The sequence below is a fragment of the Chelmon rostratus genome, chromosome 8, assembly GCF_017976325.1.
Source record: "Chelmon rostratus isolate fCheRos1 chromosome 8, fCheRos1.pri, whole genome shotgun sequence".
In the NCBI taxonomy this organism is placed as follows: Eukaryota; Metazoa; Chordata; class Actinopteri; order Chaetodontiformes; family Chaetodontidae; genus Chelmon; species Chelmon rostratus.
The window spans coordinates 12,212,771-12,240,224 of NC_055665.1; the positions used below are offsets into that span (position 1 = coordinate 12,212,771).

The 27,454-nt window shown below is 45.0% G+C and overlaps 2 protein-coding genes across 16 annotated transcripts; both read left to right on the plus strand.

The window, feature by feature from the left end:
- The first annotated feature begins 88 nt into the window (after positions 1 to 88).
- LOC121610297 (neurofilament medium polypeptide-like) lies at positions 89 to 7,354 on the plus strand. Its single transcript, XM_041942330.1, has 3 exons — positions 89 to 283; positions 5,989 to 6,557; positions 7,325 to 7,354. Coding segments are annotated over exons 1-3 (600 nt in total). The 5' UTR covers positions 89 to 282.
- LOC121610272 (titin-like) lies at positions 7,032 to 27,448 on the plus strand. 15 transcript variants are annotated; one of them, XM_041942295.1, is made up of 32 exons: positions 7,032 to 7,250; positions 7,827 to 8,120; positions 8,228 to 8,332; positions 8,453 to 8,571; positions 8,753 to 8,971; positions 9,131 to 9,218; positions 9,611 to 9,763; positions 10,209 to 10,306; positions 10,732 to 10,904; positions 10,982 to 11,092; positions 11,838 to 12,095; positions 12,262 to 12,393; positions 12,540 to 13,406; positions 14,212 to 14,436; positions 14,552 to 14,761; positions 14,905 to 15,141; positions 15,230 to 15,472; positions 15,571 to 15,765; positions 15,904 to 16,161; positions 16,327 to 16,497; positions 16,608 to 16,814; positions 16,935 to 17,126; positions 17,751 to 17,956; positions 18,215 to 18,283; positions 18,414 to 18,458; positions 19,117 to 19,179; positions 20,549 to 20,728; positions 24,058 to 24,447; positions 24,972 to 25,094; positions 25,305 to 25,421; positions 25,503 to 25,583; positions 25,705 to 27,448. In XM_041942295.1, exons 2-32 carry the CDS (start codon positions 8,067 to 8,069, stop codon positions 25,732 to 25,734), a joined length of 5,619 nt encoding a protein of 1,872 aa, XP_041798229.1. In that variant the 5' UTR covers positions 7,032 to 7,250; positions 7,827 to 8,066; the 3' UTR covers positions 25,735 to 27,448. The 15 variants fall into 15 exon arrangements, 13 of the variants coding, with proteins under 13 accessions (XP_041798229.1, XP_041798230.1, XP_041798225.1 ...); XM_041942296.1 differs by having other exon boundaries at positions 7,830 to 8,120; XM_041942291.1 differs by lacking the exon at positions 7,032 to 7,250 and having other exon boundaries at positions 7,934 to 8,120; positions 15,928 to 16,161.
- Positions 27,449 to 27,454: the final 6 nt, after the last annotated feature.

Below are 27,454 nucleotides of genomic sequence, written 5' to 3' on the forward strand. Positions count from 1 at the left end.
CACCGTCGTATTTCGAGGCGTGCACCGGCTCTCATCAGCACCATACACCAAAGTTGCGTCCCTCCTCTCCAACCTTGCATGCGGTCGCTGCTCGGCGCTCAGTCGGTCAACTCAAGCCCAAGCCTCAGCTAGACTCCACCCCTTTACGAGCATCGGACACCTTCAGCAGCACAACAAAGCATGTGTCGCTCCGCAGCATTGTTTCTCCTCTGAACGTGCGGAATATTGGATTTTGTCGCCTTGTTTTTGCGCAGTTTCCTCTCCCATTGATGCTAATCCTAGAGTAGGTAAGACAAATATAAGATTCATGTTCCGCGGGCGGCGGGGGTGACTTACTGTTTATTTGTTTTGTGGTACATTCGGCGCCATTTTCATACACAGATTGTTTAAATACCCTGGCACGCCGGCCCGATCCTGCTTCTATGTGTTTTGCGGCTTTAGTTGAGGGGGAAGAAAAAAGAAGTTGAAATTAAAGTCGCATTGGGTTGTGATACCACGCAACATTTGTAAATGTTGCTGAATTTACACGAAAGTTGCACAGCCAATTAAAATAGCCCAGCAACGTGCCCGTGAATTAAAAGCTGCTCGATGCGAGCGGAGGCTGCGACGCCTTGTTGTTGTGGAAGTGAAAGAAAATGCAAGTTATCAGTCAGCTAAAAGAAGGCACACACTTTGAACATTTCAGGAAACTTCGACTTTACAAAATCTTCTGTTTGTTTGCGCGTGAAAGCCTGCACGCATTCGACTATATTAGGAAGTAATGCAAAGGTTAATGAAATCTGAAAAATGATGATCAGTGCTGACTTTATGGAAAATAAAGAATGCATTTCTGCTGAACCTTAATGCTTTCTCTCTAGCAGTGCTCGTCCTCACATGAACATGCGGTATAGGGGCCTGATGCTGTTAAGTTTCATGCAAACATCCATGTTTTGTCACTTAAATCATTAAGATGTTGAGCAGTTACTGTTCCAGATGATGCCTCTTTATGTCAGGGTGTTCTCGCGTGCTGCAGCTATTTCCAAGCATGTGTCTGCTCAGATGTTGTTTTTCCTTGCTGTTTCAGAGATTGCACTGCTTTCTGGACTGCAGTTTCTGCTTGACTTGCTTTTATCCCCAGTAGGAGCGTATGGGTTAAAAATAAACCTCTTGGCGTGTGTGCGTTTCTATCTGTTCCTTGTGCGTGCACGCCTGTACTACCAATAACGCCCTTAACAGAAACCCATCCGATAAAGCTCATCTCCATTGATGATACTGCTGGATATATATAGCCAGATAATCTTTTATGAAGCGCTGCAGATGTGACGTAGGGAGGATGAGGGAGGGGGGGGCATTAATACAGATGTACACACAAACGCTTGCAGGAGCAGCTGGAGTAAACACAGAGGTTAAAAAATGACAGAGCTATAAGAGCCGGGTGCTCCTGTGCTGCTGAATCAGCAGCGTTGTGCTGAAGTGATGCTGAAGGATGTTTTTGGCTCTGCTGTGTGAGAGTGAGGTCACCGAGGTCCCAGAAGAGCTTGCTGGTGTTAATCCTCTTTTGGGAGTTATGATGCATTCGTGCAGTTAGACTACTACTCTGTTGTGCGAGCATTGCTAAATAAGGAACAAGACTCCACATGGCCGCCGCACACTAACTTACTGCTCCTGCTTTGTGAACACAGATCTGTGATTTTGTGCGTCCAGCACAAGAGAAGAGCACTTCTTTCGCGATGTGCGCTAATGTACACAGATACTGTTCTGTCAATGGGCTGTGGCTGGGGAGATGTTGGAAATGGATTCAGAATTGCTTTCAGGGAAACCACAGTAAATCAATCAAGCTACTTCATTCTTTTCCCATGTCGGTTCATGTTACAGCGTCGGGCTCACGCACCATCTGTGTGTATTGATTAGTTTAGAACTGGGTTTGGGATAGGTTTACACAGAGGATTAGACTAAAATAACCCTTTGTAGCCCGACACCTTTTTGTTGAGTGTCACTTTGTCCTCGAATATGGTGCTTCATTCAAAGTTTTAACACATCTTTCATGCAACTCTGCACTCGTCTCCATCTAATCCTGAAAGCATGAATAATTATTTTAAACCAAGTGCATGTGCACACTATAAAGATTTAAGATAGTCAGCGCCTGCCCATTATGTGCGCGCTCGCGGTGTCACAGGGCAGGCTTGTGTGCATTAACCGAACATACGAGCAGTTTAGCCGGGCACGTGTTAGCGTGTATGTTGGCATGTGGCTCTGTGTTTACTTAGAGGGGTTAATAGGAGCCACCATGTGGTCAGAGGACTGATATCTTGGCTTTCAGTTCATTTCTGTTGATTTCCCGCCAGGTAGGCGGGGCTCCACATAAAACCATGAATCAGCACGGCCCGTGGCTGCTTCTGCCAGCTTTTCTCTCTCTCCCACACACACACACAGATGCACACACAACCAGAGAGGCAGACGGAGAGGGAGACTCAGGGTGGATGGAGACAGTGAGATAGATACTGTAGGCAGGTAGATAGATGGAGATAATCTCACTTGGTCACTTGGGGGCTGATTAACTCTAAACTCCTTCTAATTCCTTAAGCCTACTCTCAGTACCTAGGAAACATGCTTTCTTTTTGTCCTAGTATTCCTGCAGGGCAACGCTTACCTGTCAGTCAGTGGCCAGTGTTGGTCAGGAATTCACTCAAAACAAATGAAACCTCTCCCTGCCATCACGCCGCACACTGTACGTAATGGTGCATGCGTTTGCGGCTGTGCACACATGTATGCACATGTGCACATGCGTGTTGTGTGCAGTTCGCCGTGAACAGAAATAGATATGAGCTTGTCTGTAAAGGCTAACTAATGAGTCCCTGCATCCTGAGCACATGCAGCTATTTATATACCATGCCTCCTCCTCTTTCTCTGCAGGCTCTTCCCCATCCAGCCCTCTCATCTGATTTCATCACACACGCTGTGTATACACACACACAAACAGGCACAGCAGCAGCATCACTGGCAAATAATGTGAGGGATTTGGACAAATTTGTGGAAAATATCTTTTTAAAACCGGAGATTTGGATTCATGGGGAATTCCAGCGACTTTTGGTGCTAGTCGCGGTTATGTCATCGGGTTAGCATCGATTCAAACTTTCACGTTTCATAGATTGGAGCTCACACAGTTTGTTACTCGGATTCGAGCATGTAAGATAATGAATTTTCTCAAAATGCAACTCATTTGAGCTCCTAGAGTCAAGCAAAATGTGACCTTTTGAGTGAAATTCACTGAGTCATATCAAATTCCATATGATCTTCCTGTGGGAACATTACATTCAATTAAAAGTCACAGAAAGTCTAAATCAAATCCTGCCCTGGTCGTTTGCAGCTGATCTCCCTCTCTGCGAGCCCACTCTTGCTGGAGGGTGGCCTGCTTCATCTATAATTTAGCTCATTAGAGACACTAATTATGTAGGATTGAGGGCAGGTTTTTTTTTTAAACAGCGCAGCAATATTTCATCTGATTACCTCCACACCATAAAAAGAAACGTGCCTCGTGTTATGAGAGATTGATGCTGCGTTGAGAGATCCCGCAGCGTGGCCGCCGCCGTCTCAATCAGTCACGATGCAGGTTAGACCTGCTCAGCTGGCCGATAGCAGAGATGTTAGATCGGCGGCACAAAATGGAGGAGGCAGCAGACACAAGCTCAGCTGGTCCATTAGAAGCATGTCTGTTTCCTGACAATCACAATTGAGATGACGGAGCATTAAAAGACCCAGAGGAGCTCATGAGCACTGATGCATACCAGTGTGTGTGTGTGTGTGTGTGTGTGTGTGTGTGGTGACCTAGGGAATAGGCCTATGGGGGGTCTTGTGGGGGGAAGGGTAGGCAGGATTAGTTATAGTGTGCAGCACAGTTATTGGTCACTGGACACAAACAATGGGAGGGCTAAATAGGATTTGGTCTGTGTGTGTACCCCCTCCTCCTCTCCTGCTGTCCTGCAGTGCCATTGGGGAAGTGTATGGTATAGAGGGCCAGGCTGCACCCTTTGGGCCGGCTGTGTACATCTGGAAGATTGGCCTGTCTGCTCGTCTAGCTTTTCCCCTCCCCCACGCCATGCAAGGCAGGGTGGGACTTGAACTACATATGGAAGAGGAAAACACAGCCATATTAGTCACCAATTAGAGAAGGCCTACTCCAGACTCGATGCGCATCAGTCCCATCGCGATGTGAGCCACCGCAGCTGATAAATCTCACTCAGGAGAGGCGTAGCATGGTTGCATAATACCTGCGGTGTATTTCAGCGTGCTGTGTGATTCAACCGGCTGGTTAGACGTTTCTAAATATACCAGATCTGTCCTGTCTGCTGCCACACCAGTGAATCAAAGGCACGAGCATTTACCTCCACGGCTGTGTCTCCATACTGTGACTGAATCACGTCAGTCATGGATTTTTGATAAAAATTAAATATGTTTTTCTAAATCATTGTGATCAAAAATGCTAATTCTTTTTACATATTGGCCCACATATGCGCTGACACTGATGTATCTGTGTGAGATGATATCTGCTGATATGTTGGTTTATACTAGTTAGATATTTTAGATATATAACTAAGAAATTGAAGTAGAAACTGTTTGTACGCATAAACTCACCGAACACAGAAATGCCTGGTTTTGGCTAATTCAGCTATTTAAATATATCATAAATTAATATTATTGATCACATCAATGCACAAGTCATAAAAAAATCTTATATTGCCACAAAGCAGTTTTGCTCACAGTGGACTAATCCACTAAAAAAATATTAACAAATGATTTACAATTTTCTGTCATCTCATGGTGTTCATGAGGTCACCCAGTGCTGGTGCCTTAGATGACCCGTGCAGGATGGGCTGACATGAAGAGCTGAGCATGCTTGGCGAGGATGATCCAGGCGGGGCTAATATGCCGCTCCGGAGCAGAATGCCTCCTTTGTGTCAGTGAGATTTAATGAGTCTGTGATCAGCCGTGTTGTGAGCTCGCCCTCAGAACTCCATGTAGACACTGACACACTCTTCAACAAGGAAGGCTATTGTGCGATGAAGTGCTGTTTGTGTTCGTGTGTCTGAGTGTAGTCTGTGGTTGGCGGTTGGCTTCATGTTTTATGGAATACGTCTCATTTATGCCGGTCAGACTCGGCGAATGACAGCGGAAATGCAAATGACTTATTTTAAAAACTGCTCATGGTAAATTTCTCTTGATAGCTAAAATGGTCAAATATTAAGTGCGAATAATGAAGCATGCATACAGATGACCCTATTTGCATGATAAAACCTATTTTCTATTACATCATCACCATGTATTGAGTAAAAAATAATTTAAAAAGCATCCTTATTGTGTTCATATAATCTGAGATTTTGGATTTTATTTTTTATTTTTCTGTCATTTGTAGAGCTGCAACTAATGATTGTTTTCAGTTTCGATTAATCTGCTGATTATTGATGATGAATTTATGAATTATTTAATCTATGAAATCAGTCAGGAAATTGTATTTTGAAAAAAGAAAACTCATCATGCATCACAATTTCTCAGAGCTTAAGGTCCTCAGATTGCTTGTTTTTCGTTGACCAACAGTCAAAAACCTCAAAGAGTCACTAAAACAGTGATAAAAAAAAAAACAGGAAAAAAATGCAAATGTAAGAATCTCGAATAAGTAAATTGTTGCTTGAAACTCGTTAAATAAAGCAAGATTGTTGCTGATTAATTTTCTGTGGAAAGATTAATTATCTAATCGCTCCAGGTCTAGTTGTTTATCATCATGAACATCAGCATTAATGATTTACTGATAAACAATAGTGCACATTACTGCCTCAGGTTAGTACTGGCCGTGTATTACATTTGCTTACCATTGTTTCCTACACTCAGGCTAATAGTCCACTGCTCCTAATCTTGTTTGTTGTGTTCCAAGTATAGCCGTGCTGTGTACTGTCATACTCTGTACAGCACCGTGACCTTTCTCCATCTCTGACTCCCTCCTGTCCTCCTTCCCAGTGGCTACCATGACAACAGAGGCAAGTGCAGTGAGCGAGGCGGACACAGAGGGCAAGCAGAAGGCCAGCGGCGCCGAGCCCGAACCCGAACCGGAAAACAAGCAGAAGCCAGAGGGGGCCACGTCTGAGCCAGAGGGGGAGCAGTCGAGCAACAAAGCCCAGGAGCAGGCTTCTGAGCCTGGGCCTGCTGACGTAGCTGCCTCCCCTGAGGAGGAGCAGCTGAAGCCTCGCACCCGGACCTCTGCTGGCAAAGGCCTGTCTCGCCTCTTCTCCTCTTTCCTGAAACGCCGCTCGCAGTGCTCTGAGGGAGAGGGCTTTGAGGCAGAGAAGGCCAGGGAGGAAAAGGCAGACAAAGAGGAGAAGGCTGACAAGGAGGAAGAGGAGAAGGTGGAAGAGGTGAAAAGTGTAGAGACAGAGGCTAAAGTCGAGGAGGTAAAAGAAGTGAAAAAGAAAGAAGAAAAAGTAGAACCAAAAGAGGAGAAAAAGGAGGAAGAAAAAGTTGAGAAGAAAGGCAGTAAAAAGAAAAAGAAAGACGCCAAGAAGAAAGTAGAGAAAAAGGATGAGGAGAAAGTGAAACAGGACGAGGAGAAAAAGGAAGAGGAAGACTTGAAAAAGAAAGAGGAGCAAAAGGAGGAGGAGAAAGCACAGCAGAGTGCAGAAAAGAAGGAGGAAAAATTGAAGACAAAAGAAGAAGAAAAGAAGGAGACTACTGACGTTAAAGACAAGGGGACAGAAGCCGGAAAGAAAGAGAGTAAAGAGGAGGAAAACATCGACAAGAGGGTTGCAAAGAAAAAAGAGAAGGAGGAAAGAGTAAAGAAGAAGGAAGAAGAAAAAGCAAAGAGGAAAGCAGAGGAAGAAGAAAGGGTAAAGAAGAGAGAGGAAGAGAAAGCAAAGAAGAAAGAGGAGGAAAAGTCAAGAGAGGCCGAAAAAGCAAAGAAGAAAGAAGAGGAAAAGATCAAGAAGAAGGAGGAGGAGGAGAAAGCAAAAGAGAAGACAAAAAAGAAAGAAGAGGAAGAGGCGAAGAATAAAGAGAAAGAAAGGGAGGAGGAAAAGACAGAGGAAAAGCAAAAGAAGGAAGAGGAAAAAGGGAAGAAAAAAGAGAAGGGGAAGAACAAGGGAAAGAAGGAGGAGAAGAAGGAGGTGAAAGGAGCAACTGAGGAGCAGGTGAAAGCACCGATTGCTGCTCCAGAGCCGGAGCTGAAAACTGAGCCGGAGACCGAACAGGCTCCAGATCAGCACTCAGTAAGCAGCGCAGAGACGCAGGTGAGGAGACGTTCACACTATCACTGATGCCAAGAGTCCTGATAGCACTCTCACACCCGTCTGTTCAATGTCAGGCTATAGCCAGTTTGCTTAGCTTAGCATAAAGGCAGGGAGGTCTTTACAGCTCCCTTATTAGCATGTTATACCTCCTATGTGTGATCTGTACATAAAACAATAAATGGAAATGGAAATTGTGTGAACACTGGACAGAACCAGGCTGGCTGTTTGCACATCCTTTCAGTTTTTATGCTAAGCTAAGCTAACAGGCTGCTCGCCGTAGCTCCCCGCTCCACCCCCAAATCCATGCTGCAGACCTGACTGTAGTAGAAGAGCACACGTTTTTTTTCTTTCTGATGAATGTTTTATGACGTGGACAGCTTGCTCGGCGAAAGTAGCCGTGCTGCTTGGAGCTGAAAGCTTGATCTGAAGCGAAAATGATCCGCGCTTGTCTGACTAGAACAGCTGCATACTTGCTGTTTAGTCGTACTAGTTACAGCGCTGTCATACTTCTAAAAGAAAAGAAAAAAGAAGTGCATTGTGTCTTCATATTATGCAAATGTCTTGTGTTGACTCTAGCAGCCAGTTCAAGAGGAGCAGAAGGAAGAAGCTGCGGCAAAGACGGAGCCTGAAGTGGTGGAAGAAGTGAAGGAGGAGGACGCGGAGAAAAAAGAGGAAGAGGCATCCGCAGCAGAACAGCAGAAAGAAGGAAAAGGAGGGGAGAAAGCAAAGGAGGAGGCGAAGAAGGAGAAGCCTGTAAAAGAAAAGAAGGCAGAGAAGAAGGCAGAGGAGGCCAAAGGCTCCAAACGACAGAAAACCATGCAATGCAAAGTCACCTTACTGGACGACACTCAGTTTGAGTGTGAGCTTGATGTAAGAGGCTATCCCAGTTAGTAGAGTATGTAGTGGCTATCAGTGCTATTAAAGATTAGCATGGTCATGAAGACTGGTGTCTGTGTGTGTCCCTCTTTCTCATGCAGAAACATGCTAAAGGACAAGAACTTCTAACAAAGGTGTGTGATCACGTCAACCTGCTGGAGAAGGATTACTTTGGCCTCGCTAACTGGGAAACTCCAAACAACAAGGTGGGCTGGTTCTTCTGCTCCTGTGCTTTTAGCTTCTCTGCAGGAGCATTAGCAGATATTTTACATGACGGGAAACTGGTCATGAGCAGCCGGTGCTTTGTTTTCCCTCGTTTTCCGCAGACATGGCTGGAAGCCACCAAAGAGATCCGGAAACAGGTGTCAGGCGCCGTGTACGAGTTTACATTCAGCGTGAAGTTCTACCCCCCTGATCCAGCACAGCTGACTGAAGACCTCACCAGGTGAACGGCTCAAGTGATTTTCAGGATTTGAGAAATCTGCTGATTCGCAGAGGTGTAACATGTTCTTAGTGAGCTGGTAGTATTTTTTTTTAAACTTTGGACGGAGCCATGCCTCAGACAACGCATATTTTTCTTGCATCTCCGTAAGTGAGTTTATTTTTCCCTTTCGCATCGTCTTCAGGTACTTCCTGTGTCTCCAGCTGAGGAAGGACATTATGCGCGGTGTTCTCCCCTGTACCTTTGTCACTCTGTCCCTGCTGGGCTCCTACGCTGCCCAGTCTGAGCTCGGAGAGTATGACCCGGAGCTCCACGGAACGGACTACGTAAAGGATCTGAGCCTGGCTCCCGGGCAGACCAAAGAGCTGGAGGAAAAAGTGATGGAGCTGCACCGCACATACAGGTAATCAAAGGGGGGTGGGCACTGATAGGAGCAGCGTAGTGATGGCGATCTTTAGTTAACACGCGATTTCCATGAAGTGTATTTAAGTCTGACTAAGTGCATATTCCAGCAGACACAAACTATGCATTTGAAGATACCCTCTCATCTGTGCTTTTCCAGGTCAATGAGTCCAGCCCAAGCAGACATGTTGTTTCTGGAAAATGCCAAGAAACTCTCCATGTATGGAGTTGACCTGCACCATGCCAAGGTAGGGTTTTCTTTGAATTGTGTTACCTGTTTGGATTAGTGTTGTGTGACTTAATAGACGGTGCAGCCTTTTCATGGGAATTCTAAAATGCCAAAGACAACAGCTCAAGTGTGTACTGACTTCATTTCATTTAAAAAAATGTGTGTTGTTGTTTAGCAACAGCGTGCTTGTGTTGCATCCAGAATGTAATTACAAAATTGATGTCAGCCCTCCTTTCTGAAAAAAAAGGACAGATTAATAACATTTCAAACTCCATGACCTCAAAAACCATGTCCTCATAGTGTGAGAAAGTCTGCCTCCTGGTGGCTGTTTATTGTAAGTGCAGGGCTTGGGTGATGCTGTGCGGTGGCACAATATCATAACTGTCTATCATTCTGTTTTTGTGCGTGCAGGATCTGGATGGCGTGGACATCACGCTGGGAGTTTGCTCCAGCGGCCTGATGGTCTACAAGGACAAGCTGAGGATCAACCGTTTCCCTTGGCCCAAAGTGCTCAAGATCTCCTACAAACGCAGCAGCTTCTTTATCAAAATCAGACCATCAGAGGTAAATCTGAGATTGCATTTACAATTCTGTTTTGCAAAAATTTGAATTAGGACCATTTTTTGGACATACTTTATGTTCTTTATGTTGAATTTGCTACAAAAGTTATTGTTATTGTGGGATTATTATAATTCCATAGTTGTATTTCAGGTATTTTTACCTGGTTACACATAGACTTTAGCAACTGGTTTAATCAGTTAAAGTTAACTCAAACAAAATTACTATATTTTGGGTTTTGAGAGCATTTTTTAATATTTCCTAAATAAGGTTTTGATATTTAAATATTCAAATTTGTCTTTTAAAATTGACAGGATGTACAAAATTTTCATTCAGCCCAGCTGTCGGACTTGTAGGGAAATGTCATGTTTCATGCAGCACAGCAGAACAATGTCATCAACGTAAGGGTTTTATATTACACTTTGACTTTGTAATGTTTTTTCACCTGCAGCAAGAGCAGTACGAAAGCACAATCGGCTTCAAACTGCCCAACTACAAAGCCTCGAAGAAGCTGTGGAAAGTTTGTGTCGAACACCATACCTTCTTCAGGTAAGACCAGCTCATTCTTGCCTTATTGTGAACGACACTTCCCTGCCTGGCAACAGAGGTCGTTCTCAGGTTCAGGATCAGGATCTCCTAGATAATTGGCTAACTGGTCTCTGCAGCTTAAGCCCTATATTGGCTCCCTGGCAGTTTGACCACAGAGGAAAATCCACACACCCATCGTTCTGCCCTTAGAATTAAACCTCGAAGGTTTCGTCTACGTAATAAGATAAAGGGCAGAGTTGTTGCTAACCTTGCTGCGTAACAATGACATGTTTTAGGGGATGCAAAGTCCTTGTAATGTAATGTAATATAATATCCTGTATGTTGTATGTAAATCCTGGTATGTGGGTCTGTCACTGTGATTAATTAAATGGTGTCATGTTTATTAAATGGTGGGTGGATGAAAATTAAATGTCTTTGTCCCTCAGGGTACCAACAGTGGAGCCCCCCTCATCTCGCCGCTTCCTCGTCTTGGGCTCCAAGTTCCGGTACAGCGGGCGCACTCAGGCCCAGACCCGCCAGGCCAGCTCCATGATTGACCGCCCAGCCCCCCGCTTCACACGCTCTGCAAGCAAGAGGCTGTCCCGCAACCTGGACGGTGGTATGTACAACCTTTGCAGCCTCGCGATGAAAGCTCAGGTTCGATAAGCCGCTCTCTGACTTGTTTCGCTCTTGCAGCTGGGGATGAAACTCTCCAGTTCCTGCAGCGACTCTCAGCATCAGCCCGTTCCGAGGTTGATGATTGGTCGCTGATGCTGACATCGGACAAACCCTCTCCTGAATCCCCAGGTACCGGGGACCGTGTGGAGCTGCACCAGCGCTTTTTGGCATATTTGCAGCATTTGTTTTATTCTCGCTCACAAACGGCCTTGTCGCCTCATTTAACATGCTCATCCATTGTGGCTCATACGCTTTCACGCCAGTAAGCCTGTGAAAAGATTGCCTCTCTGCTGCGGCACAGATGGTAAACTTCTCTGAACGCTGACCTACTCCGACATGTGGGTAATGTCACCCACCTGGTACTTTCCCTGGCATGATCCCAGGGTGTCAACTGTGAAAGAAAAAAGAAGGCGTTTCCTCACACGGTTAAGTACACAGCATTAGTCTTGAGGCTGTTGTTCCTCACTTGTTTTCAGAAGTTGCTGCTTGATGTGTGTTGCACAACAGCTTTCATTTGCTTGCAGCTTGCAGCCTTTGTGTTCCGCATCTTAACTGACCGACTCGCTCATCACTGCTCCAGTGGCTGTCACCAAAAAAAAAAAAAAACAGGACAAAGCAAGAACTTCAGACGTTGGAAAAAGTAATCGCCAGTTTTGCTCTTTTTTTATCTGTTCTTGTTCTGAAGGATGAGCGGCGTCTTTCATTCAGCTGCGTACTAACCTCAGCTTGCAGGACTCACAACAGTCTGGTACAAAATGCTCGGCATCTGCTTTGTTCACAAACACGCTCCAAGCGCTGCGAGGCGTTCAAAGTGGCCGTCATCCGTCTAACGGAACCATTACATAACTGCCATCACCTCGTCATCTCTTCGCAGCCAGAGGGGAGTCTGAGCAGACTTCCGCTCAGTCCTGGGAGGAGGGGCGGTCCGCTCACACGGCCGCAGTCACCTGGCAGGACACCAACACTGGGCAGACTGGCTCTCAAACCGTCACCCAGACAGCCAGTCTGTCGTGGCGGGAGCTGGCGTCTGATGAGCAGCAGCAGAGGAGAAAGGAAGATGAGTGGTCTACCCTGCTCCATCGTTATCCTCCATTTCCTTTTGTCCCACTGTTTGATTTTGCGAAACAGCCAGGTACCTGCCCTTTAAACCCCTGCCAGTCTCCACTTTGGCTTGGATGTTAAAGAACTTCTATAGAAACCAAGCATGTGTTGGTTTTTAAGCATTTTTACGTTGAGATTTGTGTTTGTTTGCTCATGTGGTATGAAAATGCTCATTATTGTTTCTCTGATGTTGTCAGCTAAGCTCAGCTTGACAAAAATGAGCTCTATGGACAGGCTGTTGCAGCCAGCAGTGGCACAGCAAGACGACTGGTACCTTTACTTTGACCGAATCTTCAGCCTGTCCTTGCTTGAGCGTACCGACACACCATGTGAGTGTTCTTTGTGTGACTTAAAGAAATATGACTTGGGATGTGAATGCTGCTCATTACAAAAAACCTTTAAAAGCCTGAAATATGATTCAAACTTGAGTTCCTTTCATGGTCTGTAGTTTCACTTTCCCCTTTACCCCTCCCAGACTCTCCCATAGCTCAGCTCCAGCTCCAGGAGGAGGATGAGCAGGGCATGTATGTGGCAGAGCAGGAAACGACCACCGTGGAGGTCATTGAGAGGCTGCAGGAAACCGTGACCTTGGTAGACACACTGAGAGAGGCAGATGTTTTAGAAAGGAGGCTGAGAGAAGTGAAGGATTTAGAGGAGAGGCTCCAAGACATGGATGAGATGGCAGCCAGACTTCAGGAAGTAATAGAAGAGGAACTGGGCAAGGAAGAGGTGGATAAGTTGAGGGAGGAAGTGGGAGATTTGGAGCAGGAAGAACTATTTCAAGCTGGATTTATAACAGAAACAGTGGTGAAGGAATCGGTGAGGAGAGTACAGACAAAAGAGGATGAAGTGGATGAACTGGAAGAGCAGATAAAGCAGGTGTTTTTAAAAGGCTTGTTGCCGGAGGAGGAAGAGGCCGAGGTGAAGCGGCGGAGTGAAAAAGAGGTGACAGAAGAGAGTCTGGTAGATGATAGCTTGAGAGAGACGCTACAGCAGACAGAAAGGGAGTGGAAAAACGAGGTGGAGGAAAGGTCTGGCTCTTCAGATGTCACCGTTGCCACGTCTGTAGTAGCATACGAGAAGGCGGAGCGTAGGATTGAGAAGACGGAGACTGTCGTAGAAGAGAGAGAGCAGAGGCAGGGAGAAATGGAAGATGTGCAGGTACAGGCTGAGTCAGAGGAGAGGCTGCAAAAAGAGGTGAGATGGCGTAAGGTAGAAGTGCTAGAGGAGAGACAAGTCACAGAGAGGCTTCAGCCTCAGGATGCGCCTCAGGTGGCAGATCAGGACGTCTGGTTCATACTTTTTGACTGGCCGCCGTACAAAGCTGTTTTCAGACCACCAGGTACGATATGTCACCATGCAAACAACATAAGACCTCAACTCATCTCTCGTATTGCAAGATCACAACAGTTTCCTTCTCCAACACTTTACGTTTGTGTACTGTTTACATTAACAATTGACCCTTCGCTAAGCCCCGCCCTACTTAGTTACTGTTGCTACATCTGTCAAGCTTTTCTCCTTTTCCCGCAAATCCTATGGAAAGGAAGTTCAGCTTTAGTTGCTGCATCGTGAACTTTCCCAAAAAAAGAGCAGGACTGAGCTGCTATCATGACTCTAAATTCTGATATATTGCATCTTGGCTCATAGATTGACATATCCACAAACAGTAATCGGTCCTGAACAGTTATTTTGCTAATTTATCCTGTAATTTGTAATTTTGGCGGATTTTTCCATCATCAGAATGAAAATTGACAATCGAATAGCACAATGCAGATTCAATAAAAGTAGAGATACTGTGTAAAACATAAACCAAACAAAATTTGCTCATCTTTTTTTATACATGTAACAAATGAAAACAGCACAAAAACATTATATTTAACGTTTTACCTTCTTAACTTCATTGATTTTTGTAAGTACCTAGTTTTTTGTTCTTTTCCTGAAAATGTACTTGCTTTAATGAGGTGTGTTAGATGCTTGACTGTGGATTTCCAGTCTTAGTAATATCTATACCTATATCTCTATATCTACACGCCCCCCCCAACACACACTCACACTCCCTGTCCTGCTTCCTTTACTATAATTTTTTATTTCTTTGCACTGCATGTTCGCTCCGACATTCAAAGAATCTGTATCTTTGCTGTCATCAGTAGTTACCACTGTGGAACGTGCTCAGGTGGACGAAGGCGAGTATTTCACCTCGACCACTGGGATTGAGGAGAAAACTGAGATTATAGCAGAAGAGAGAACAGTAAGAAAAGAGGAGGTTTGGCGTGTACCGGAGATCCCAACGCCACAGACCGTCACAGAAAGAGAAGATGACTGGTTTGTGCTGCTGGATGTCACTCCCAGAGAAACACCTTACGTACCACCAGGTACTGCCAGAACCCCCTGTGCTGCTTTTCTCTCGCGCTCCGTTCCGTGCTTTCTTGCTAAATATAGCAGGCGTGTGTTGCTGCTTGTGCTCAAGACTCTCTCCTGACTTTTCAGTTGCACTCAAGGGAAAAGAACTGATTGATGCAGAAAGTTTTGCCTCGGCCGATGACGAGACTAGAGGAGCAGCAGCTGAAGAGGGGAAGGTAATAGAAGAGGCACCGAGACGTCTGCAAGAAATCCCACAACAGCCAGTGCCAGAAAGAGACGATGACTGGTTTGTGTTGCTGGATGCTCTTCCCAAAGAAACATCATACGTGCCACCAGGTATTGCTAAAATCCCCTGCACCGCTTCACAGCTTTATCAGAGCGAGCAGTTATCCAGAGCTTTGCAGAGCTCTTATCCTTAAATCCCCGGTACCGTCCACAGTGTCTGAGGACCTCTCTTTTTTTTATCACTTTTGTCTCAGTTGGTGTTGCACAGCTTGTGGTTGAAGTGTCTCCAGAGGAGCGAGTCTCTCAGGTCGAAATGACGACCGTGGAGCGGAGAGAAAAAAGAATGGAGTTTGTGGTGGAAGACACAGAAATGAAACAAGAGCTGAGGGAAAAGCATGTAGTAGCTGTGCCACAGGCTGTGAGAGAGATAGACGACGACTGGTTTGTGCTCTTGGACGCTCCCACTAGAGAACCATCATTTGTGCCGCCAGGTATTGTCGCCTCCGGTCCTCACAAGCTTATTTAGTCCTTTTTTGGCGCAAGTGTCTTACAATGCTCGCTCACTCTGTTTGTCGTCAGTTGACGTGGCCGAATATGTTCCGGTTTATCCTGAAGAGAGCATTTCTACTGTGGCGGAAACAATAACAGTAGAGTCCAGGGTGGAGGTTGTAGTTGATGAGACTGCGGTGCAAAAGGAGGACAGGATGCCTCCCAAGCAAGTTATTCCAGAGCAGAAAATCTCCCAGCCAGTTAGAGAAAGAGATGATGAGTGGTTTCTTCTGCTGGATGTTGTTCCCAGAGAAACTGCCTACGTCCCACCAGGTACCCACGTCCTCTTTTCACACGTATTATCACACTAAAGAAGACTGAGTGTCTTCACTTGTGGCTGAAGCTTGAGTACGAGTTGTGTTTGTTGTCAGTTTCTCCGGCTGCACCGGGCCAAATTTATCCAAGTGTACGACCTCAAATCGAAGTGGTAAGCACAGAGCGGGAGTTGCAGCGGGCTGATCTCGATCGGATTCGACTGCAGCCTTCCCAGCCGCTGCCAGAGAGAGAAGACGACTGGTTTGTGCTGTTTGATGCTATTCGCGAAAAGCCAGTCATACTACCAGCAGGTATGTATAACATAATGTATGTCTGCACCCTGTCAGAATTCACTCTGAAACATTAATGTTAAGACATTTGCTTGTTAAATTTCTGTTTTTAACTTTAACACCAAACCTTTGTTTGGTGGATTTACTCGTGGCGCTCAGCGTCTTTGACTCTGTTTGTGCCAGTTACTCCTGCTGTGATTACTCCGGATATGAGGAAGGCGCTTGAGGTTGAGGTGAAAACCGCGGAGGCTAGAACATGGAAGAAGACGATAATTGGTGTGGACAGCAGGCAAGATCAGACACGTCTGACTGAGATTAGACCGAGCCAAGCTGCACCTCCGGCAGAGAGGGAAGGAGGAGATGATTGGTTCACCCTGTTCGACGTCAGCCGTGAAAAGCCTGTTGTCGTACCACCAGGTACCTTTAATTGCTAAAGGGTCTAAAGTTCATCTGAATGGTGGCGAATTAGCTGGAGTCTCCTGCTGTCTTTTCAATTTGCGGCAAACCTTAAATAACTCTAGCAAAAATAAACCATGGAATGAATTTGCATCAGATTTATTTACCCTTATGTTTCTGTGTTAGTTGCTGTGGTCGAGCGTACTGTGCGTGTGGCAGCAGCCGCTGAACCAAAGCCAAAATTCATCATGCAAGACGTGCAGCCAGCTGTGAAGCTGGTGGAGATGAAACCACCACATCCAAGACAGGTGGATGATGACTGGTTTGTGCTGCTAGATGTTGCAGCGAGAGCGCCAGGTATTCTGCTGTGTCATGTTTGGCCTTTAATGTACGACGGAATCAGACAAAATAAGTGTCAAGTGGACTTGAGTTGTGACTGAGGAGGCTTTCTGTGTATCCTGCATTAGTGGCTGTGGACGAACGCATCCGTACGCGCCCTGAAGTGAGACCAGCTCAAGAGTTTGCAGCCATAGAGCAGAGAGCACAGCAGAGAATTACTATAGTGGAGGAGCCGTGGCGGCAGGAGACGGTGGTTCAGCAAAAATCCCGTCCAGCAGTGAGAAAGGTGCAAGATGATTGGTTTATTCTTCTGGATGTGGCCGCTAAGAAATCAGGTATAATGAGGATGCACCCTTCCTAATATGTGCACCCACTGTGCTGTTTCACCGTGAATGCATGTGCTTATATTTTGTGCTTTATTTCCGCAATAATATGTGGTTGTGTATCTGCATCAGTCACCATCCCTGAACGCATCCAGTTCCCAGCAGAGGTGAGAGCTCCAGCCGCCGCGGCCAAAACAAGGATCGCCGTGTCTGAGATGAGACCACAGTTCGGGAAACGGATCCTGGAGGAAAGACGTCCGCTCACGCACACACATGTTAATGATGATTGGTTTGTCCTACTAGATGTTGCCCCTAAAGAGTCAGGTATTTCTTCTTTTTTTTTTTTTTTTTTTTTTTTACTCATTTGGGGTTTTACCCAACAGCTCACACGTGGTCGCGCTTTCTCCGCTCCATGAAACGCTTGCAGTCTGTTCACCGCACACAGCCGACTTCTCTTCACGATGTGGCCAGCGCAGCATCACCATCATTCCGCGAGCCCTGGCCACGCTACGTTTCGCAGATTGAAGAAATAACGCTTTCTTAACCGCAGCATTTCACCGGCTCAGCCGCGTGGAGCGCTACAGCTCCTCCCTGCCAAACGTCATATGCCTTTGCATCTATCATCAGATCGCAGCGAGCGCTAATCCATGCTTGTGCTCTCATTCCACTTTGTGGATATTTGCTTCTTGCCCACCTCAGGGTCTTGTCCTTTAAAAAGAGACTGAACAGCACATATAAGGTACAGTATACCCTTGCAGAGTGCGCGCTTATCTGATCCTATTGAGGCTTGAGACTGGAAGTGAGATGTGACCATTTGCACAGATGCACTATTTTGCGTTGCTGTATTTATGTGTTTCAACATGCATACGATCTTATCCCGCCATAAGACGTCGCACTGAAACATCCTTCCTTTAATTCACCTTTCCGTTTTGTCTGTTTTTTGTCCAGTGGTGAGCACACAGAGGGGCGCCCGTCCTGTCAGTGCTCCGGTCTTCTCCCAGGCCGCTCTGGCAGAGGCAGGGATCCCCATGGCCCCTTTCGACCAACCCCAGACCTCCACTCCAATCAAGGCCGGCCTCAAAGAGGAAAGAAGGCTGGAGGTCACGGTAGAGGCTGTGGAACCCTCAAAAATCGAGGCTGTGGCTGAAGTCAAGGTATATGCATTTCTCTGTTCGCTAATGTTTGTGATGTCATTTCAGCAGGAAATAGGTAGCATCATATAACACAGAGGATAGTTGGTGCCAGTGTAAGAACGACAAATGATTTCTAATGTGTCATCATAGTGATTGCCTGGGTGTTTTGATTGTAGTTAATCATAACTCTAAAATAAAAGGAACTCTTTTTAGTTAAAGTAGTGAGCAGAGATTGTTCTCTGTGTCTGAGTGTGAACTGTGTCTCTCTTGCTGCTGTAGCCAGCAGCGTGGAGGGACCAGAGAGAAGCACACTCGTCACTGATATCCACCATCAATGGGGACATTCAGGTTAGTGTTAGACACTGGCCCCTTCCATGTCGAGCCCAAGAAGGCTTGTTTCCGCTCTGGCTGAGACGTGAGTGTCAAAGCCGGCAAGCAGAGGATGCTAACACGTGTCCCTCTCTCCTCCCCGGGGTAGCACGAGTCTGAGGCGATGAGCACGGAGGTGGTGCGAATGCGAAAGGTCAGACCCCTCGCCACGTTTCCGTAACCATTTCTCCACGTCCATTCTGCTGATAGCGAGCTTTCTCATCCAGATGACTAATTTCACCCTCTTCTCATGTTGTGCTTCCATACGGCTAGGCCTTAAATGAAATCCACAGGTTCGATGCACATACAGCATCTTTTAAGAGGTAGCGAAGCGTGAGAATAGATGCGATATGTAAGCAGTGGGTTTTCCACTCATTCTAAACATTTATAAGGCATTCATTTCTTCTCATTGCTTGCTGTTGTTGTTGTCGTCGTTGTAAACCCTGGAATGCACATATGCATGGTCATAGATGAAATGCACTTGACTAAAAAGTGGCATGATAACAGGTGTTTTATCACATTTCTGTCATTTCACCATTCTTCATGTTTGTTTTTTCCTGTTAGAAAAATAGAAAACTTCAGCTGGTTCTCTTAAACCTCATGTTCTGTGCTTTGTTAGTACATTGCAGTTTGGCCCCCGAGGCCCCAAAGCCATTTTGCATGCAGTCTCCTCACAGCTGTCTTCGTCTGTTGTATTAACACTGTAGTGAGTTTGATAGCATGCATGTCCGAGGTGTGGCAGTGTCATGCCAGCACACAGGAAAACTGAAACAAACCCACACTCTTTTTTTTGTTCTTTTCATTTTTCACAGAAAAGAGCTAAGAAAATTGAGGGTGACTCAATTTATATCAGACATAGCCTTTTAATGTTGGAGGTTTGTATCCCTTCTGGAGATGTCGGTCTGTATTTTCTTGCTCTTTGGCAACAACGGCTGCTGTTTTAATTTCACGCTTGCATGTGGCACGATTCACACTCTTTGCATCAGCACAAATGATTGGCTGTAGATTTACGATAAGTGCGTGTTTGTGTGTGTGTGCGTGTGTGTGTGGGACAATGTAACTCTAATCCGGTTGTTTCAGGAGAGTCCTGTTAAATTTACCACAAATAAGTACTGGGTTATGGTCAGGATACACTCGCATTGATATGCACAAACTTTAAGGATGCTGCACTGCAGAGCATCCTTAAACTGTCCCTCATGATCAGCCCCGTGATGCTGCTGATGAGCTAACGTCATATATACGTATTTGTCCAGATCATCAGTATTCTCCTGCTCCTGCTTTAGCTCTTTCTACCGCCATGTCATTTTCTAACTTGCCAGTAATGCATTGCACTTTCTCAGCAGTTTTGCAAATGCAGAAATGAAAACTGCAAATAATTCTACATCTTTGTTGCTGTATATGAAAGGAATTACGTTTTGGAGAAACACTTAACATTAAGTTGCTCTTTAGCACCTCAATAAGTCAACATTCCTGTTCATTGGCTATATCAACGCCTGCAGTGTGTTTTGGTGTCGATAAAGATCAACTTGGTGCTAAATGTTGCCAAATGAATGCCGCTGCTGTTGCTTTTGTTCATTTGTGTCTAAATGAGCAGGTTTCCGTTGATACTGAGGCTTCATTTTTGACTCAACTTGTCACCGTGTCTGCTGTCATCACCTGTCCTGCTCTTTGATTTGCAGCCTGTGTTCACGACGTCTTTCACTGCAAGCCTAATGCTACGAAATAGATCCTCGATGCTGCGCTGCCTAGTTTATGTCTCCTACCCATCCGAACTCCACATAATGATCGAGTTTGATAAATCACAGCACCGACTCCTCTGAATCTCCTCTTAATCTGAATCTGTCCTTTATAAACCAAACTCTGGTCTCATGAATCTGCTTTTGGAGAGGAGTCGCTGATAATCTATCAAGAATCCACATAGTGTGATCATCTAGATTAATGGCCCCCTCTAATTTATGGTCCTTTAGAATGACCAATTAACCCTGCTTCTGCTTGTGTATTTAATCTGCAGTAGAGCAATGCAAATTAAAACAACAGAAAGAAACATAATCTGACAGTTTTTTCCCTGTTTGTTATTCTCTCCCAACTACGAACAAATCCATCATCTTTCCTTTCCCTCCCCATCCAACTTCCACCATCCTCACTCCTTATTTTTCCTCCCCTGATTGTTTTCTTGATCCACTTGCCCCCCCCACCTGCCTCTGCACCGCCTGCTCCCTGCTTTCTCGACTCTCCCCCGTATAGGAATTCGATAAGCCTCAGGAGGACTTGCTCAGGCATCATGCCAGCATCAGCGAGCTGAAGAGGAACTTCATGGAGTCCGTCCCGGAGCAGAGGCCCAGCGAGTGGGACAAGCGCCTGTCCACGCACTCTCCGTTCCGCACGCTGGGCATCAACGGCCAGCCTCTGCCCAGTGCAGACGGGGTGAGTCTCCCACAGAAACCTCTCGCCACCACATCCTTTTTGGTTGATTTAAAGTCTGTCGGTTCAGGAATTGGAGCAAACTGAGCTAATTTTCTATGATTTTTAAATCCTATTAGCGAATCAGCTGTGACGGCTCAACAATTCCTGAACTGACTCGGTCAAAGATGTATTTACACTTGTGCCGTCACGTGTTTTCCATGGCTCGGAGATGGTCGTACTTGCTTGACTGCAGGTGCGAGCAGTGTGCATGGATTTGTAATGGAACAGAAGAACCTGAAAATCTTGCTAGCGTCTTGTCGTTTTTTTGGCGTAACTTTGAACACTGAATTGCTGCATTCGATCAGATGCTTAACAAGATGAGTACATTGAAATGAAAGAATATGATAGTAGAGGGGTTCAGGCTCTTCCCTGCTTCTCGTACAGATTTAATGTAATGGATTGTGTGTGCATGGTCAGACCTATTCAAGGCTATGGCATGTGCTATGCAACACATGCATGCGTATGAAGAATGCAGTTGGACTTGTTGAATAGGGTCTGTACTTTTGGGCTTTCTCTGAAAATGCCGAGGTGGGGCGAGGCATCTTTGGGACAAGTCGTCCACTCTCTGAGTTCTCACTTTGGTGCGTCTCTGCATCGGATGCCTCTGAACCCTGACATGTTCGTGTTGCATGGCGGACAGACCTGACGTTGAAAGTTTACTGCATGACCCAGAGATGACCCTGTCATGGATTTTTTGCACGTTGTGACACTGAGCAGAACTGACCTTTTCCCCCCTCTGTCCTTTTACCTCTTCAGTGATGAGCTTTCTTTCTTCTCCTAATGCGTTCTGCTTTGTGCACTTTCTTTTTGCACTGCTTTTACCCTTTTTTTTTTTTTTTTTGGTTACTTGTTTTCATGCAGAGACCTCATTCACAGTTGCATCAGCAGCCCCGCTCTCACTATAACATGATTTCAGTATAAAACAAATCTAATTGTATCAGATTAATAAGATGCATTAGAGTTGTAATGAAATGAAAGCACAGCAAAACTGACAGCTCGGAGCCGATAGTGAGGAGATGAATCAGAACCCATTTACAAAATGTTTGATGCAACAGCATGACACTGGTCAGATGTTTTCTGCCTCGTGGTGTGCACACACACACTGTTTACGTTCAATTTCACAAGCCAGCTTGTCATTCTGCTCAGCCTTCAGTTGTGTATTGACAGCAGACTAAAGCCTCTACTGGAGGAAAGTAAAGCTAAATGTTGGTTTGCACGTTTGACACGTAGCAGCAGAATTGCTGCTGCTAGCGCCAGTGGATGTAAATAAGCTGCAGCTGTGGGCTCCATCCCATTCACGGCTCAAACACAGCGCTTCATTTTAAATATGACCCTACAAGTGTGGATGACTTTCTGCCTTTTAAAAAAAAATAAATAAATAAAAATCAGTTGTTGAACATGGAAAAATATAAAAAGGCATATTAAGATGCATGTGCTACTAACGTTTCCATGCTCTGGACAACAAAAATTATGGTAACGCTTTTATATAAAGGGACATATATGGTCATTAACGTGCTGCTTATTAGCATGCAAATCAGAAGCATGTTGGTTATTTATTAGTCATTAAAAAGCACTTATTAATGCATAATCTGCATGACCATGTTCTACAACTACTTGGCCATTAGCTGAGGGTTTTCCTCAATAACCTCCTAATTACTGCTTGTTGATAGTCAGTAAGGAGATTCTAAGAATGAGGCATTAATAAGTGCTTTGTACTGACAAGTGAGCATTATGCTACTGACATGCATGCTAATAAGCAGCAAGTTAATGGTGAACACGTGTCCCTTAATATCAAGTGTGAGCAAAACCTGTTCAAATGAAGGCTTTCATGCTGTTGCATATAAATTCTATATTTCCAGTAATCAGTTATTGCGCAACTTTTTACAAGTTCAGTTCATTTTCGGTCATTGCAAACATTTCAAAATTCCTCCCTCTCATCTCTCTTCCCCTCCTCCTCCTCCTCCTCCCCCCCCCCCCCTCAGTTTGTCATCCGCCTCCCACGCGGCCCCCTGCTAGACTTCTACTCCAAACGCAGCTGAGGGGCCGTCTGGACCCTGCGGAAACCCCACACAGGTGTGAGTGTGACCCCGTGGAGACCGCACCTAGCCCGTCTTCTGTAGCCATCAACCTCTAGCCTCCTCTTCTCTTTCCTTCGCCTTCTCTTCAGCATCACTGTAGCATTCTTCATCCCTCATCCTCTGCTCCACTTGAGAAGCTGCCCCTTTTTTTCCGGCCTCTGTGGAACAAGACTTCCGTTCCTTCTGTTTCCCACTGCGGCACAGGTGACCTGGTTTCTCCAGCCAGAAACTGACCTGTTCTCCAAAGACTGATCAGGACTGGAAATGACAATCAACCCTCTTTTGCATTTTCTTTGATGTCTTTTGGACTTTAAATCAACTATTACCAAACATCTGACTTTTATCTGGAGGTTTTTGACCCTGTCACTTTGAATCTGATTTTATACACGTTTTAGGTACATTTATATTACCGTTTGTCTTTGGATGAGCTGATCACTGTGATGTGATTTTTGAATATAGAAACTCTTTCCCTGAACCCACATGAAGTAAGCACTAGAAAACGGCAGTCTTGTTACTGGGAAATCTACCAATATTCTTTGTCACAATATGAGTATTTCCTGTGATGGGAGACCTTGAGGCAGCTTAAATGTAATTCTTACTAACCTCTCTGTCCTTCACCAGTATTTTCCACGACAGCGTGTAGCATCTGCAAGAGATTCCTTGTTGCATGACTTTTTGACAATCAGATTTGACCAAAGAATAAAAGCCATTCCATCTACAGTTCATATGATTGTTTGTTCCTTTCAAGGGCCCAAATTTTCATCATTTCAGTTTCAGATCAGTCATCGTTTTTTAGTGTGAGTGGCATGTCATCCGTACTGAAAGAAAATTCACACATGCACAAAAAAGAATCCACTTCATTCTGACACATACTGGATATTCATGGCTAAAATGAATAACATGAACAATACCTGGATGCAGTATCCATCTTATTTGGTAACCTGCTCCTGCAGCATGTGTCGGTTAGGAAAAGGTGCACTCAGTAATGTTTTGTTAAGCTTTGATGTTAAAACAGTCTTAATGTTGTCATTTAAAGGCAATAATTAGCCAAAGAAATGTAGTCATCCTTCTGCAGAGCTCTTCTGCCTCATAAAATGGATACTGTACTATACTTAGCATGCATGCTTTATAATCTATGTCACTATGACGTACTGTATACACCATAAATACCCTACCCATGATCATGCAGTGACTATGTTGTGTCTTTTTTAGAGTGTGTGCATTAGTCCCCTTTGCAATGGTTCAGAGACAAAGACTGCGCACGAGGAAACCAGCAGCCATTTGGGCTTTTCAGGCTCGCCGAGTCCCGCTGCGAGCCACGGCAGCGAGCCTGCTAGTGTCGAAGCCCACGGCGCCCCAGCTGAGGAAGAGTCGTGCGATCAGGAAGAGGTTGTAGTCTTTGAGACCTCCCTGGTGCCCATCGTAGAGGTGGAGATGGCGCAGCTGCCTCCCTCCCTCGACCCTTGCTCTAGAGCTTTAGATGAGACCCTGGCGGAAGAGGGATCGTGCCCCGAAGTGTTGCAGCGCTCTGGGAGGATAGCTGTGTCTTCCCCGGCTTCCTATTTCAGGAGCGACGGGCCACAGGTCATACGCTGCTTCCAGGTAGCCTCCTGACCCTCTTAGGGTGATGCTGATTCTGTCTCTGCTTGGCCTCTGTTTTGAGTTCAAGGCTGCCACACTTGCTCGCTCCTTTGCAGCACCATTGCGAATCAAAACGTGAATGTGCAAAGGCAGTGTATCAAGTGCTGCGGTGCAGCAGTGGTGTTACACGGCGGTGTGCTAGGTTTTCAACTATGGTGATGGGTCGCTGTAGCACTAGCGCATTCTTCTCTGCCACAAAACATTGACTTTCCTTTCATTATCTTTCAAACCCACTTGTTATGTTTTCCGTTTCCCTGTTGCTTTTGTGGCAGTTGGTGGTGGGAAGGGCAGCAATGAGGCGATTCTGTTCTGTCCAAAACTCCTAAGTGAAACTAATTTGGTGAGAAGGAAGGGCTGTTGCAGGGGAAACCAGGCCACACAGGCAATGGCTTACAAGGAATGCATGGTGTGAAACTAATCGGTTGCTGTGAGGTGCAAAGTGTCTGGTTAAACAGCCGCTCACGGGGCTATGCTCCCATCCACAGCCCCCTCTGGTGCAGACCCAGACAGTCACCATCACAGCTGTCTCCAACTCCTTACCCAGTGTCATCTCCACCACAGAGGTCCCTGTCATCCCGACCAAGACCTTCATCTATGAGTCTTCAAAGGTAGGGGCTCCAGCACCTGCTCAGCCCAGATCTGTCTCAGCTATAAGCAGTTTGCATGGAGGGAGATGTCAGCACTGTAGAGCAAGCAGGTCTGGGAGGATCAGGCCAGGGGCTCCAGAATGAGCGTGAGGCGGCGCTGCTCCTTCACGTTATCTAAAAAATGATTCTTCGCTCACCTTTTTTGGGGTCTTTTTTTTTTTTTTTCCTCAGGTGACTGATGATGGGGCAGACAATAAAGACAGCACAGCTGTGTCCAGCTCCAAGACCGTAACCTCAGAGACCACCAGCGGCACCACGGTCACCACCACAACCACTCACATCTCAAAGGTCAGCAGCTGAAGCTCGCTCTTTGTTCACTTCATTTCGGTTTTCTCGTCTGTCGGTTACATTTTTTCTTCCATCTGCCAGGTGGTGAAAAGTGGATCTTCTGAGACTCGCGTTGAGAAGAGAATCGTCATAACTGCAGACTCTGACATTGACCAAGATAAGGTACAAACCCTCTGCTAGAAACCCTCTGCCCGTGACACAAAACAGACACGGACGGAACATACATTACATACGTTAATTCATATTAAGACTAACACAAGTGCGCATAATGTCTCTCTTGCAGGAGAAAGATGGCGGAGCATCAGCATTGTAACTGAATCACCACCTGCATTTATTCCTTTGACTCTCCACCTGTCAACACACAGTGACCAGCTCTTATCTGCGCACACATATCTAATAAGAAATATCTCCGAAATCTGCACCCAAAAAGGCTAAATGAGTAGATGGATCTTAGTAGATCCTCTTTGTTTTCTTTCTTTTTCTTTTTTTTTTTCAGTTGAGCTGTTCATTGTAGGTAGAGGGAGGGCTGCACGGTGCTCCAGTTTGATCGAACGCTTTTCATCCAGGTGTTTAAAAAGCTTAGTGAATACACTTTTATTGGTTGAGGAACAGCACGTTCAGTTGAGTGATCTCCGTTATGTTTGCTTTTAAATGCTTTTATTTTCCTAGTGGTTTTTACATTGTTGATTTTATACAAATGCACTGTTTCCATCCTAGTGTAGACACCATCATCAGCATTTATTCCTTTTGGTGCTGCTAGGGGAACGTTAAGACTACATTCATGGGAAGTTTTTTTTTTTTTATTGTTCTTGTTTACTTGTCTATTTAATTCAGGAGACTCTTTTTTTTTCTCTTAATGAAACGATATATACCTCGCATCAACATGTGAACAAAGGTATCCTGTGCTCAAATTTGGATAGTTGTTCTGGCTTTGTTCACTGCTCAGGTACAAAAACAAAAAAAACATCAAATCTTTTCTTCCCTAACCAGCCAAGAACCAGTAGCCTACACATTATTGTAAAGTTTGAATTTAAAAAAATTGATCTATTTTGAAATATTTCTCTATTTTATAGAATTAATGCTTTTATAGTATTTGTACAAATTTGAGGTTTTTAAGTTATTCATATCCATCTGCTCATTAAATTGTAGGTTGCCATTGTGCTGTTTACTGAAGTTCGAGGTCTCTGGTGAAGACCTGCTTACCTGTCTTGCCTGACACCCTGAATCATTCTTACTCGTTTCCTCTTGTAGTCCACCAAGTTTATCAAACCTTCACAATGTACACATGACAGTGGAGTGCTTCCCTCAGCCCTGTTTTTGTTCAGTAGCGTAGAAGTCACAATTGCTTTGAATATATTTGGTTGATAAGAAAAGTTTTACAAGCTTTGGTCTGTTTATCTCAGGTTTTGATATTCTTTGTAAGACTACAGACCTCCATGATTGTATGAGGAATGTCCATATATGTATATCCATCCCTATTTTAAATGTACATTTATGTTCAGCCAAGTGAGGTCAAGAAATACAAAGTTTGTCTGTCACAGTAACCACACGTGTATGAGGTGAAGGCAGCTGTCCCAGTATATGTGGCTTTTCTCTCATAGGAGCACAAGTTGTCTTTTTTACATGTTCTACTATACAGTAATTTATTTGTAAAGTAGGAGCCGTCTCGTGTGATTTGATGTACTGTGATGTTTCAGGCTTCCACTAGAGATGTCACAATGTTAAATATTGCATTCCTTATCGACCAAGTTTGTAAAGCCTTTTTACCACATAGTCTAAGTAGAGTGCTCTGTACTTTTTCCATAGAATATACAAGTCCCTTTTAGGTAGCATGTTTGTCAGCAAACTTTTTTTTAACCCAAAAAGAAGCCATCGGTATTGTAGCTACATGGAAAACAACAAAAACCTCTCCTGGAAGAAAATGTAGAATTTCACATGAAGAACATAGTTTTTAGACAATGGAAAATATTGTTGCTTTGTGACTTATCCCTGTCTTTTTATGAAAAAATAAAACATGCATTATTATGCATTTT